Source organism: Meles meles, chromosome 11 (genome assembly GCF_922984935.1).
Source record: "Meles meles chromosome 11, mMelMel3.1 paternal haplotype, whole genome shotgun sequence".
Classification (NCBI taxonomy): domain Eukaryota; kingdom Metazoa; phylum Chordata; class Mammalia; order Carnivora; family Mustelidae; genus Meles; species Meles meles.
The window spans coordinates 5,538,113-5,552,002 of record NC_060076.1 but is presented as its reverse complement, the minus strand read 5'-3'; the positions used below and the strand labels follow the sequence as shown (position 1 = coordinate 5,552,002).

The 13,890-nt window shown below is 59.0% G+C and overlaps 1 protein-coding gene across 2 annotated transcripts in view; it reads left to right on the top strand.

The window, feature by feature from the left end:
• Positions 1 to 13,890, top strand: part of HMCN2 (hemicentin 2) — a 145,774-nt gene that overhangs the window by 90,983 nt on the left and 40,901 nt on the right. For both annotated transcript variants that reach the window (XM_046023022.1, XM_046023021.1), the window contains exons 47-62: positions 834 to 947; positions 1,425 to 1,511; positions 2,295 to 2,486; positions 3,224 to 3,397; positions 3,528 to 3,641; positions 4,159 to 4,301; positions 5,068 to 5,218; positions 5,848 to 6,069; positions 7,565 to 7,678; positions 8,088 to 8,275; positions 8,797 to 8,893; positions 9,678 to 9,839; positions 10,000 to 10,113; positions 11,059 to 11,261; positions 11,927 to 12,008; positions 13,620 to 13,751. In XM_046023022.1, coding sequence (XP_045878978.1) covers positions 834 to 947; positions 1,425 to 1,511; positions 2,295 to 2,486; positions 3,224 to 3,397; positions 3,528 to 3,641; positions 4,159 to 4,301; positions 5,068 to 5,218; positions 5,848 to 6,069; positions 7,565 to 7,678; positions 8,088 to 8,275; positions 8,797 to 8,893; positions 9,678 to 9,839; positions 10,000 to 10,113; positions 11,059 to 11,261; positions 11,927 to 12,008; positions 13,620 to 13,751 — 2,289 coding nt within the window. The remainder of the gene's footprint in view (positions 1 to 833; positions 948 to 1,424; positions 1,512 to 2,294; positions 2,487 to 3,223; positions 3,398 to 3,527; positions 3,642 to 4,158; positions 4,302 to 5,067; positions 5,219 to 5,847; positions 6,070 to 7,564; positions 7,679 to 8,087; positions 8,276 to 8,796; positions 8,894 to 9,677; positions 9,840 to 9,999; positions 10,114 to 11,058; positions 11,262 to 11,926; positions 12,009 to 13,619; positions 13,752 to 13,890) is intronic.

Sequence of the window (13,890 nt, the reverse complement as noted above, 5' to 3'; positions counted from 1 at the left end):
AGGTTCTGATAAGTCCTGCAGGGAAAAAAAAATTCTCGGGGCACATCTATAACATCTTCCAGAAGAGTAACATACTTTAGAAATGCTGAGTCAAGCACCTTCTCTGCGTATTCATCCTGCCCACAAAGCTGGTTTGTGATGGTTCTTATTGGTATACAGATGGGGAAACTGAGGATCAAACGGCAGTGTCCCGCTGAAGCTCAGCTTCAGCGCCAGTGACTCAACAGTTGTTGCACGCAGCCAAAGCTGGGATGACAAATACATTCTCCCCCGTGCACCACTTCTGAGCACTTGGTAGGGGCTGCCAAACGCCTTGTGATATGAATTCAGAGACTGCATCAGGGCCAAAAGGAGCATGGCAATCCATTAGTGATGTCTGCCCTGGGCACAGGAATAGCCATATGACATGCTCTTAGATGATCCTTGATTGTATTTCCCTGGGAGAAACTGGCTTGCCTCTGAGAGGTCCTTGGGAGAAGGAGGCTTTTTTCTCAGTCTGCCTGTCCTGGCCCAGGACTGCAGAGCCCATTGCTGTCCTTTTAGCCCCAGTCAATCCCCAGAACCAGGGGTAGCCAGGGGACAGAGCCTTCTTACTAGAACATTGTCCTCAAGTTTACCCATGTGCCCATCTAACGTCCAGGGGCCTCCCTCCATCCGTTTACCCTCCTGGGCCTCAGTTTCCCCATCTGAGGAAAGGAGCACTGTGGGAGGCAGACACATACACGTCTGATGACAACACCTGGTGCCCTCCTGTTCCTGGTGAGCAGCCTGGGCTCCAGCTAGGACAGAGGTTGCTGTAGCTGTCCACGGAGCCCACTCGTCCTCCTCCCCAGGTGGCTGGATGCTGAGGATGCCCCGGGCACAGGAGCAAGACACAGGTTTCTACTCGTGCCTGGCAAGCAGCGAGGCTGGGGAGGTTCGGAGAAACTTCAGCGTCGAGGTCCTGGGTATGTCACACCGCCATTCTCCTGTGGACCCCATGAATTCCTCCTCTCCCATCTGGGGGCCCCGTGCCCAGGACTTAGGGCTCATGCCGTAGCAGGGGGCTCAGCACAGGAAGGAGGGAGAGGCCAAGCTTTGTCCTCTGTGCCTGATCATCAACCTCTGCTCTGAGGCTGCCATAGAACTTCCCAGAAACAGCAAAGACTAACCCCAAGTGGCAGGGGTCAAGTATTCTCAACACCATTCAACTGCCTTCCTCTGACCAGGGCCTTCCCCTAGAGGCACTGGTACTTCCCTCAGCCCACACCAGATACTTATTGAACTCACGACCCCATGGAAGCAGGCACAGTGGGACGGGAAACTGAGGCACGGGGAATTGAAGGCCACCGCCTTGGGCTCTTGGTTCTGGCCTCTTGTCTTCCCGCTTCACAATCGTTCAGCCAGCCCTGGTCAGTAGCCATCTGTCTCCCTGCTTCTTGCAGTGCCTCCCAGGATCGAGAACCAGGACCTGGAGGAGGCAGTCAAGGTCCCTGAGGGGCAGACAGCTCATCTGACGTGCAATGCCACAGGTAAGGGCCACACACGCGGTGGGCTAGGAGAAGCATGAGAAGGCAGCTTCAGAGAAGAGGGGGTGCCGGGGGGTGGTCCCTGCTTGCCCTCAGCCCCACGACTCCTCATGGAGGTCTCTCTGTATCATGAACTTGGCACCACTTCCCTGCTCATCTCTGCACCCGCTAAGCCCCTGCCCCCAAACACTCCTCTGTCCTCACCTGACTATAGAACTCTGGTTCCAGAAGTTTCCACAGGGAGTCCTTGGCTGACCCCTTGGGTTATCTCCACTGGGCTCCCACAGGCCCCAGGGCTTTCTTGTCCCAACATAAAGCACACTGGACTGTAATAACCTTGGGACATCTGTGTACCCCAGTTGAGCTCTGAGGTCCTTGAGGACCCAAGGACTTCTTTGTCAACGCGGTTTTCCCACTGTCTGGCAGAGTAGGCTCCCATTAATGCTTTTGGACTGGGCTGGGTGGCTGGCTGGGTGGGTGGAAGGATGGATGGATAGATGGATGGATGGATGGGTGAAAGGAATAATTTGCCTTTTTCTGTTTTGCCTATCTACACCAAGCCATCTCAGCCCACTCCTCCATAAGGAAAAGGCAGTCGGCCACATAGGAAAGGACCCAGGCCAGGCTTGATGGCTGCTTCTGTGTCTTGCCCTGCTGCTTGGGCCTCTGGACTGAGATGGAGAATCCCTGTCCTCTACCCTATCCTGGAGCCACCTCTGACCTCTTGGCCAACAACCTAGTCAGAACCTGCTCAATTATCTTCCCTGCCTCTTCCCCTCCTTACAGGCCACCCACAGCCCAAGGTCACGTGGTTCAAAGATGGCCGGCCCCTGGCTGGTGGAGATGCCCACCACATTTCTCCAGATGGAGCCCTCCTCCAGGTCCTCCAGGCCAACCTGTCTAGTTCTGGTCACTACTCTTGCATTGCGGCCAACGCTGTGGGGGAGAAGACTAAACACTTCCAGCTTAGTGTGCTGGGTAAGCGCTGGGCCTCTCCCAGCCACCCTGGGTGCCCATGGGAGGGAGAACCAAGGTGACCAGTGCCTTACAGACAGCATCCCCCTTGGCCCTCTCCTGTTTTGTTTTGTTTTTTCCCATTTCTCCGGGCTCAACAATAACAATAACAACAAAATAATAGGCCTGTTGGGTGAACATTAATCATGGGCTAGGCATTTGGATAGGCCTGATTGGTTGGGTCTTCACAACAAGCCTAGGAGGTGGGAGATGTCCTTGTCCCTGTGTCACCAAGGAAGCTCTGAGGCTTAGAGAGGTGACAGGGCCGCCAGGTGTCCATCTCCTCAGGGCAATCATCATGAATTGTCTTGTCAGGAGAGACAGGGGTCTAGTAGATGACAAGGACACAGCCTGGCTTAATGAAATCTGTTTCTAAAAATGCTGGTGATAAGGGGGACAGTCCCCTGTGGGACCTGAAAGAGGAAATCTTAGGATGAATGAAAGCAGGGCTATTGGTGCATCAGGGAACCCTCTGGAACACGAGCAGAACTGACAAGCTCTGGTAAATCAGTAGATCGTCTGGATGTTAAGGAACTACTGGGGAAACTGAGGCAGAAATCGTCCAGCTTCCCCTGCGGCATTGCTTAGTGGTGGAAAGCCTAGGCTCTGAAGCTAAGCACCAGGGTCTGAGACTTTTCTGGCTCCTCAGGCCCAGGGTTAGGAATCTCTGTTAAGGATCACACCATCGGCCTCCCCCACAGTGGTTCCCACCATCCTGGGAGTGACCGAGGACAGTGCAGATGAGGAGGTGACCGTGACCATCAACAACCCCATTTCTCTGATCTGCGAGGCACTGGCCTTCCCCTCTCCCACCATCAGCTGGATGAAGGATGGTGCCCCGTTTGAGGCTTCGAACAACATCCAGCTGCTCCCAGGTGATGTCCTGTGTGGGGGGAGAAGCGAGGGGACAGGTGACATGTTCTTGGGCTAGGTTAGAGGAAGGGGCTGGTGAGCCTGAGGTCATGTGACCTTGGGGGTGAACTTGGCCACTGCCCCTGCAACCAGGCACCCACGGGCTGCAGATCCTGAATGCCCAGAAGGAAGATGCGGGCCAGTACACCTGCGTGGTCACCAATGAACTTGGGGAGGCCATGAAGAACTACCACGTGGAAGTGCTCAGTGAGTCAGGGACCCTCTGGGGCACCAGCAGAACAGGTGGAAGGCTATGTGGGAGCCTGGGGACCCCCGGCACCCAGACCCCACAGATACCCGAGGCCCCTCCTGTGGTGGTCAGAGGCATCCCGGGCTGACTCAGTCACCTTAGGGCCCAGTGCCCCAGAAGATGGGGGACACGAGAGGTCGGACTTGGGTCAGGTGGACGCTCAGATCCACCCCAGACCTGGCTTCCTTCTGCCACCTGCACCACGGTGGGGCCAGAGGCACCCCCAGAATGGCCCCCAGAGGTTACCCCAGGAATTCCCCTGCCCCGGACCTGCCCTATCCTATAAACCACTGACAACCAGCACTGGCTCCCTTAAGTGAACACCCACCGGAGCAGGTCTGTCTCCAGGGCCCTGTTCCTCAGCTCTTGGGAACCAGTCCCCCCGTTTCGGGGACTGCTCTGGGTGCGGGATGCGCACTGGGTCTCGGCACCCCTTTCCTAGGCCTGCTCCTCAGACCTCTTTGTGCTTTTCAGTCCCCCCTTCCATCTCCAAAGATGACCCCTTGGGGGAGGCCAGTGTAAAGGAAGTGAAGACCAAGGTCAACAGTACCTTGACCCTGGAGTGTGAGTGCTGGGCCGTGCCCCCGCCCACCATCAGCTGGTACAAGGACGGACGGGTGAGTGAGGAAACCGGGGGGGGGGCACCCTGCTTCTGCTTGGAACCTTCCAGAGAAGGCCGTCAGGGCGCCGGCCCCAGAGCCGGCCTGGGCCCTGCCCCACTTGATATTTTAACAAGAAATCCAACCGTTCGTAGGGAACGGGCCTCATCAACATTAAACCCTGCATTTGCCCATTTAACTCCCGGGGTTTTTGTTTGTTTGTTTTTGTTTTTTTTAATATTTTATTTATTTGACAGAGAGAAATCACAACTAGGCAGAGAGGCAGGCAGAGAGAGAGGAGGAAGCAGGCTCCCTGCGGAGCAGAGAGCCCGATGTGGGGCTCCATCCCAGGACCCTGGCATCATGACCTGAGCCAAAGGCAGAGGCTTTAACCCACTGAGCCACCCAGGCGCCCCTAACTCCCGGTTTTTGAGCTCCACGGGTTTGGTGTTCTAAAACCATCAGAGAGCTACCATCACTTTGTGCTGTATTTTAAAATTTGTATCAAAATATAGGTAGGCTCGGGGCACCTTGGTAGTGCAGTTGGTTGAGTGTCTGACTCTTGGTTTTGGCTCTGGTCTTGATCTCAGGGTCGTGATCTCAAGCCCTGCATCAGGCTCTGTGCTCAGCTTGAGTCCCCTTGAACGTCTCTGTCTCCCTCCCTCCACGCTCGTGCTCTCTCTGTCAAATAAATAAATCTTAAAGACACACGCACACACATATGGAGGCTCCTCGAGGTGCTTTTGGCCCCTCATTTCTGATCATTCCCCCCTCCCACCCTCAGCCCGTGACCCCCAACCCACGGCTCCGCATCCTGGGCGAAGGCCGGCTGCTCCAGATCCAGCCCACGCAGGTGTCGGATTCAGGCCGATACCTGTGTGTGGCCAGCAACGTGGCCGGCGAGGATGACCAGGACTTCAATGTGCTCATCCAGGGTGTGTGGGGGCCCATGGGAAGGGCAGGGGCCGGGGGGGGGGGGTGGCCCAGCTGGGGGTGGGGAAGGTCTGTGCTTCTGGAAGAATCTGGCAAGAGGACTCTGTTCCCAGCGGCTCCTTCCCTTTCTCCTTGCTGCCTGGTGTGCCTTATCTCCAGGTCCCCGGCCGGGCTCTTCCATTAACTGACTCTGTGACCTGAGGCCATCATTGCCCTCCCCTTGGCCTTGGTTTTACTTGGGTAAAATGTGGGTCATCAGATCAGGTGGCCTCGGGAGCCCCCACGTCTCTGACAGCCGATGGTTTTGTGCCTCTGTGCTCCCATCAACTCTGGCTGAAACTTAGGATCCGGCTTCCTCCCGGGAGAGGGGTCGGCATGGCGTCAGGAGTCTTTTGAGGCTGCTGGACATAAGCCATAGAGGGCAGAAACCTTACCCTGGCGCCGAGCATAGTCGTTGCTCAGTAAACACCGGCAGAAAGAATGAGTGATTTTAAAAATTGCCTTGACCGAAGAGATCGGCTCTAACCGTGAGATTTCCACACCTGAGAGAGGCCAGCCCAGGCTCTCCTTGAGCAGAGATGAGTCCCCATCCCTTGGCTGTGTGTTCTAATGGCTTTGTCCTCTGCCCCAGTACCCCCCATGTTCCAGAGACTGGACGATGCCAGTGCAGCCTTCGAGATCCTGTCCAGGGAAGAAGAGGAGGCCCGGGGCGGGGTGACGGAGCGCCGGGAGGTTGTAGAGAACAACCCCGCCTACCTGTACTGTGACACCCGTGCCGTCCCCCCGCCGGAGCTCACCTGGTACAGGGAGGACCAGCCCCTCTCCGCCGCAGATGGGGTGTCTGTTCTGCAAGGTAGTTTAGGGTGCACAGAGAGGTTGGGCATTAGCGGGCATAGATCAGGGTTCACCGCCTCGGAGCTGGGCTCCTTTACCGTCCTTACGAGTCATGGAGCTCTCCCGTGTCCTGCTTGCTGTGTGGCTGTGTGACCACGGGCAGGCCACGCGACCCCTCTGGGCCTCGGCTGCCTTTTGTAAACCCGGGCTAGTTACTCTTTGCCTATTTCAAGGCAAGAATGGGGTCCCCCTTTGCCTCTGGTTTTTAGGCCCAAGGTTCTGACCTGGGCCGTGCCCGCCTCAAGCTCTGTAATGTCCTGGGATAACCAGCCAACGCCGGTGTCTTTCTCGGCAGGGGGAGCCTGTCCCTTTAGTAAGAGCTCATGAGGACCACACTATGGGGGGTGGGGGTGGGGATTCCAGGCGTAGAGCCCTGTGTCATCTCATCGGCCAGGATTCTGTGACCTTTTAGCTTAGGATCTGCGCTGGGTCCTGCCAGGCCTGGAGCCACAGTGGCTGGCTGGGGGTGGAGATGGGGTGTTCGCGCGGGCCTCTGGACAAATAGGGTCATTCCAAGGTTTGTACTTTGGTGCTTGCAAAAGATGACAGCCTCTTGGAGATGGAGAAGAGGCAATGCTTACTGAAAGCTGTTTGTCAGAAACCCCTGATTGACCTCTCAACCTGGCCACTGCCCTTGGACCCGGACACTGATCCAGATTCTGGGTACACAGTGAGCTCGGTCACATGCTGATTCCTACCTCAGATCTGGACCAGAGGTTAATCCCAGCCATCAGCTGACCCGCCCCTCTCGTCCTAGCCATTAACCTCCACCCCCACCACTGACCTCTGACCCCGGCCACTGACCCTTCATCATGGGCGCCTAGTGGTCACAAGGGGACCTTAATTCTGAACCTGACCATAGATTAACATCACATGTCAAGTGACCCCCAAACGCAGCCGCTGTTTCTCCAGTCCCGCTACTGTCCCCAGCTCTGGAGGTCATGAGCTCCCAGTCCTAACCCTGGTCACGAGTACACCGCAGTCTGGGCCAGCAATCCCCCAACCCAGAATCCAGAACACAGGGCAACCCTAACCCAGCTCCGATGGAGACCACCTCTAGCCCACAGAGATGCCAGGGTCTGGCCCTAGCTCTCTCTTGATCACAGAAGGTCCCAGGTGACATCCCCCAACCCCGATCACCACAGCCCAGGAGCTGCCTTATTGCTTCCCAAAAGCCCATCCCTGGACATTTGCCTGGCTCTCTGCCCCCTCCCTCTGTCTTCACTGGGGAGCTGGGCTCAGCGCCGCTGGGCGCTCGTGGGAAGCCTCAGTTCTTCCATCTGTAATATGGGAGGAGGAGCAGCACCGCTGTCAGAGGCCAGGAAGATGTTCAGCCCAGGGCCTGGCCCACAGCAAGCAGGGCAGGCTGATTCTCTCAGGAGGTGGGGCAGTCATGTCTCCGGGGTCCGCTGCCTCCGTGCCCTCGTTCAGGTGTCTGTCCTGTGTCCCCGCAGGAGGCCGGGTCCTGCAGATTCCCCTGGCGCGTGCAGAGGACGCTGGCAGGTACTCGTGCAAGGCCTCCAACGAGGCGGGCGAGGACTGGCTGCACTACGAGCTGCTTGTGCTGAGTGAGTGGCCAGCTTGGGGCCAGAGGGCTTCGGTCGGCGGGCCCCAAGGGGGCCTCCCTGCTGAAGGGCTCAAGGCAAAGTGCATGTTCAGTCCCGCCGTACTGGCAGGTGGAGCACGTAGGCCATGCGAGCTTGGACTGGGTTCAGATTCCGACTGGGCTGCTTTCTAGCCAGACCACCTTGAGTAAATCCCAGCCCCCCCCCCCCCCGGTGCCCCAGATTTCTTAGCTGTATCAGGGCCCGGAGGTGGAGAGAGTAGGGCGAGGGGCGGCGGGGAGAAGGGCACCGGGCGCCCTAAGCCGGAGCCTGGCACCACGTGCTGCTGTCCCCTCCTTGCCCATCCCCGCCCCAGGGGCCTTTCCCAGGCAAGCTGCCCGCTCCTCACCCTGCTCTCCCCGGCCCCCCGCAGCCCCACCCGTGATCCTGGGTGACACGGAGGAGCTGGTGGAGGAGATGACCGTCAACGCCAGCAGCACCGTCAGCCTGCACTGCCCGGCCCTGGGCAACCCCATGCCCAGCATCTCATGGCTCCAGAACGGGCTGCCTTTCTCCCCGAGCCCGCGGCTGCAGGTCCTAGAGGACGGGCAAGTCTTACAGGTCAGGGCGTCCCCTGGCTTGAGCTAAAGGCAGCAACTGCTGTGACTCGGTCCTGCTTGCCCAGGAACCAAGGAGCTGCCGTTATCTGCCAAACGAGGCTCTTTGCCCAGAGCAGCCTGGATTGAACCCAGCCCCCCGAATAATCGAAATTCAGCTTGCTGAATTTCTCCTGAGAGAACACAGGGCTGCACTTAGCACCCAGAAAGGACACAGAGGCACCTCCTAGAGCCCAGTACAGCACCGAGTGACCCACTTGGGGCCGGGGGACACTGCTGTCTTCATGTAGCTTGCTACAGGGAATCATCCACGTCAGCCTCACACTGTGCCCCGAAGGTCACAGAGAGCCCTTGGGGGATGTGGTGGGGGGGGGGTGTGCCTTACGCGGAGCCCCCTGGGCACTGCTCCATGAGGACAGAGGTGGCCAGCCTTCTGGGGGCGGGAGCCCTCACGGTACTTCCCGGGGGACCCCAGAGCCAGCAGGCCTGCGGGGTGTCCCAGGCACGTTGTCCCTGCACCCGCAGGTGTCCACGGCAGAGGTGGCCGATACCGCCAGCTACATGTGTGTGGCCGAGAACCCGGCGGGCTCCTCGGAGAAGCTCTTCACCCTCAGGGTCCAAGGTGAGCTGGGCTGAGCAGCGGCCTCTGGGGGTTCCCAGCTCAGGGGGGCTGGTGCTCTGGGCCGGCCGTGGCCCGCTCCCCGGTTAACCCTGCGGGCAGACCCGGCCCCTCTTCCCGCCCGGAGAGGCACCGCCTCGTTGCTTCCAGCATCCTGGGCTCTGGGCCCGTGTGCCCCATGGGTGACCCCAGCTGGCGCCGGCCATCTCCTGGGACAGGGAGGGGACCCTGATCCCTGCAGGCCTACCCCAGATGATTTTAAGCAACATTGGAGGCTGCCAGGGAACGACTACTCTGAGGCCTTACGGCACCATTATTGAGACTTATTCTATCCCTGGCATGGGGCTGACACGTTCCCCAGACCGACCTTCCGGCAGAGCAGCAGCCCAAATGTTCAGCTCACAGAGGCTACCCAGTAGCGGGGTTCCATCTCGTTGGCCTTGAGCTCTGCCTCCAGATGTGGGGCAGCTGTGGCCTCTGGGACGGGGATGACAGCGTGAAGCACTCCGGGTCTAGGACATGATGAGCCTGAATTGATATTTCAGCTTTGCCACCGATCCGCTGTGTGGCTTTGGGGTGGTGACTCTCCCTCTCTGATCTCTGAGCTCCGTGTTCTCATCTGTGAGGCACTCATGACACACGGGGGGTGGTCCATGGCCTTGTTCGAAGATGAACCTAGGCAAGGCACCAGGAGCTCCTCGAGGCCATGTTCCACACTACGGCTCTCGGCCCCCTGCGGGAATGCGTTCTCATGGGCCTTTCTTTCTCCTGGCGGCTGTGGGGACAGCCCCCCCACGCATCACAGGTCCGAACTCGGAGCACGTCACTGCCATCGTCAACAGCAGCATCTCCCTGTCCTGTGACGTCCATGCTCACCCGAGCCCTGAGGTCACATGGTCCCGGGATAGCCAGCCCCTCTCCCTGGGAAAAGAGGTCTTCCTCCTTCCTGGTGGGTAAACTGAGGCTTGGAGCCCAGCCTGAAGCCAGGTGGGGGTCAGAGTTGCTTCCTCCCACCTGGGACCAGATGGGGAGTCTGGAAAGGCTTGAGGGCTGTGGGCCTGGGGCCTGGGGCCTGCTCGCTGGTGTAAGGGGGCTGGTTCCCCCACCAGGCACCCACACGCTGCGGCTGGCCCGGGCACAGCCATCGGACTCCGGGACCTACACGTGTGAGGCCCTCAATGCCGCCGGCCGGGACCAGAAGCTGGTGCAGCTCAGCGTGCTGGGTACGTCCTGTCTGTCCCCCAAACTTCACTGTCCCCCACTCCTTCAGGGAGGCCTCAGCCCCGCCCCTCGAGGCAGCGTGGCCAGGAGAGGGACAGCTGGCCCTGGGGAAGGCTGGGATGCCCACGTTCTCTGGTCAGTGTGCTGGGAAGACCTGGTCTGGAGAGTTTCAGACTCAGTTGGGCACGTATTGGCTCTGTGACCTTGGGCAAGTCACGCTCCCTCTTGGAGCCTCAGGCCTCCCACCTGTAAGGGGACAGTTGGCATAGGGATTAAATGAGGGTATATGAGTGCTTGCCCGTGCTGGGCATACAGTACCCCGAAGTCAAGGAGGGGACAGCGGGACAGCCACGGGAGCCAGCCCAGCCAAGGCCCTTCCCGAGCTTGATTGATCAGAGGTTCTCAGCCTGGAGCCAGTTTCAGGGCTCCTGGTCTTCAGAATCCTCTTGGGGAAAAGCTGGCCTAAGCTGTCACGAGCCAGGACTCACTGGAAGGTTCCTTTTAGCCCTGAGTCTAATTGATTTATTCGTGTTCCCTTACTGTGTGTGTGCCAGGCCCCGTGCGCTCAGAGCCGGGGTGGAGGACCTCTGCATGGGTCTGCTGGAGGGACGTGGGATGTGGGGACCCCTAGGGAGGACTCAAGCCCAGCCGGGGCCTGCCCTGTGTTGGGAAGAGCCCAGGAGGGCCATCAGAGCATCTCCCCATCTAGGGGGCTGAGGCCCAGAGAATGCAGGAGGCTTTTCCCAGATCACCCAGCAGGTCCTTGGCACACTGACCTAGACTCTGCCTCTGACTCCCTGGGTCTAGCCATCCCTGGGCTGGGGAGGTGGGGAGCGCCACCATGACCATGTGACACCGTGAGCCTCCACCAGTCATTCTATATGGCTGGACCTGGGGAAGCCGCCAGGGAGGCCGGCGTGCCTTACTCCACTCACCTGCTGCCTCAGTTCCCCCCACCTTCAGGCGGCCTCCCAGCGGCCCCCAGGATGCGATCGTGGTCCGGGCCGGGGACAAAGCCATCCTTAGCTGTGAGACCGACTCGCTCCCCGAGCCGACTGTGACCTGGCACAAGGACGGGCAGCCCCTGGTCCTGGCACAGCGCACCCAAGCTCTGCTGGGCGGGCAGAGGCTGGAGATCCAGGACGCCCAGGTGAGCAGTCCGTGGCACGGGCAGCTGTGGGTGGCTGTGGGTTCAGGTCCTGGTGAGCCAGGGAGCTGGGGCTGGGAGCTGTGTGGCAGGGCGTGGGGACTGCTGCCTCCTGGGCCCGCAGGATCTCACACTGAGTCAAAAGGCCTCCAGGGCCGGAGCCATGAGAAGAGGGCAGGGCTCCAATCGGGTTCTGAGCTAACCTTGAGCAGGTCCATTCCCTATCACCTGCCTTTGCTTGCCTGGGATCTAGAAGCCTTTTCTAGGCCCTCTGGCTGCGACGCTGGGAGTTTGCTCTGTCCACCCCCCTGGTGTGGGTTAGACTCTCACAATTGGCTGCTCTTCTGGGAAACTGTGCTGGCCTCCTCTCTCCTGGCCCAGCGCCGTCCCTACAGTGAGGGACTTTCCTCCAGGCTTGGCTGGTGCACAGGCCCAGGAGAGGGTGGGGGTGTGGAACCTGTGCCCTCACTTCCCAACGGCCCTCCTGCTTCTTGAAGTTCTTGGGGGAAGGCCAGGGGGTCCTATCTCCTCTGGCTTCCCAGGCAGGACCACCCTATCTGGGGAGTCCCTTGTCCAGAAGGTTCTGTGGCCTGGATGTTTTGGGGGAGCCCTGGGTACCCCCATCCCAGCTCCGGGTACACCATCACCACGAGCTCTCTTTGTCCTAGGTGCTGGACAAAGGGCTGTATAGCTGTAAAGTCAGCAATCCGGCTGGGGAGGCCATGCGGACGTTCATCCTCACTGTCCAGGGTAAGCTGGGGACCAGCTTGAGGGCATTGCCGTGGGACCCCTAGCAGCACACAGCGCTGCCCGTGGGAAGGGCAGTCGCTAGAAAGAGGCAGCGGCCCTGAGCGTGTAGGGCACAAGATTCAGCACTAAAAAGACCGGGATCAGAACAGCACTCTGCCCGCGACCTGCTCTGGGGCTCAGCACGCCTCTGCCTGCTTTTAGCCTCAGGGTTGTCTTCAGTTGAAGGAGCGAAGGCAGCGCCTTCACGGGGCGCTTACTACACGGGAAGCGCTCAGTCGACGGGCTGCCGTGAACTTATCTATAAAGTGCTGGGCACGAGCCTTGCATGCCAGCCCCGGGAGGGGAGCCCCCAGGAATCAGATTGTTGGGAGTCCTGGGGTCACGTCACCACCATTTGGAGGTGGCCTGTTCCATCAGCCCAAGGATGGATTGGACATGGCTCCGGGGGGTGGGGGTGAGGGGAAGCTCACCTAGGGAAGCAAGGGGTGAAGGCTCAGCCGCATTTGCTTGGGGTCAGCTGTTGTTCGGTTAGAGTATAGAGTCTGCTGGGTAACGAAGAGATCTGAAAACATAGTGGATTAAATGAGAGAGAACGTTACCTCTCTCGTGCAAAAGCCCCGGGGTGAGTGTCCAGGCTGGTGGATAGCTTAGGGCTTACCGAGGGGTAAGTAAATGACTGAGTGGTGATTTGGGGACCCAGGATCATTCTGTCCTGTTGATCTCCACCCCCCCCCCAGGGTGTTGCCCATGTCCACATGCATTCCCTCCCAGCTCACAGGAAGCAGAAAGGAACAGGACGAAAGGGCGAGGTTTTTGGTTCAAGCGAGGGATGTGGGACTTGTATCTGTCCCCTCGGGTTGCATCCCATCAGCGGGGACGGCGGCAGCTGACCACCGCAGGCTCCCGGGGACAATGAGAAACACAGTTTTACCCAAGCGACCCTGCACTCAGCTAAGCTGCTGGGCAAGATGGGAAGGACAGGGCGGTGGGCAGGGGACATCGGCTCTCTGCCCCCAAGGCAAAGCCAGTGGCCTCCCCACCAGGTGAGCAGTGAATGGGTCCCACCAGGACCTGCCATTGTTGAAAATTACTGACGCCAGGTGTGCTGTTTAAAGCCTTCTGATGGCTACATTGATGAGCGGTGGGAAGGGGAGGGTCTGGTCGCTGAGGACGCAGAGGATGCATCCTGAGCACAGCCAAGTTTGTTCTGCTGGTTGTGGTTGCCTGCACTGCCTGGCCTCTTCCTAGCTGAGCAGGAGGGAGTGTTTGGATCGATTAGTGATGTCTGTCCCGGCACAGGCTAAGAGATACGGGCACATTAGCCATGCGCTCGCCATCCTTGGGCTGAGTGGACCCCTCTGGACCCTGCTTTGTAAATGTTTCGAAATAGACGCAGATTCTATTATCTGTGGGGTCTGCGCAGATTATTACCTGCGCAGGGTCTATTATAGACCCGTGACTGAAACAACCCGTACCTCTACCAGCGGCAAAGCGTAAAATGTCAACTACCAACCAGAAGGAAGAGCCGGTGGGGTGTCCCTAATGTGCCCAAGTGGAAGGAAGGGGGCTGCAGAGTGTTAGGACTGTGGCAATCGGGGGTCTTTCCCGCAGTGCCCCCAATGTTTGAGAACCCCAAGACAGAGAAAGTGAGCCAGGTGGCCGGGAGCCCCCTGGTCCTGAGCTGTGACGTGACCGGGGTCCCCGCACCTGCTGTGAGCTGGCTGAAGGAGAGAATGCCTGTTGGTAAGTGCATCTCATCATTTCAGCGCCGAATATTCCTTTCTGTGCTGCCGTGACCGCGAAAGGGGAGGAGGTGTTGCGGTCACTGTTCTCAGCAAAATCGAAGGCAGCCATGTCCCGTTTGTCACACCCCGTTTGTCTT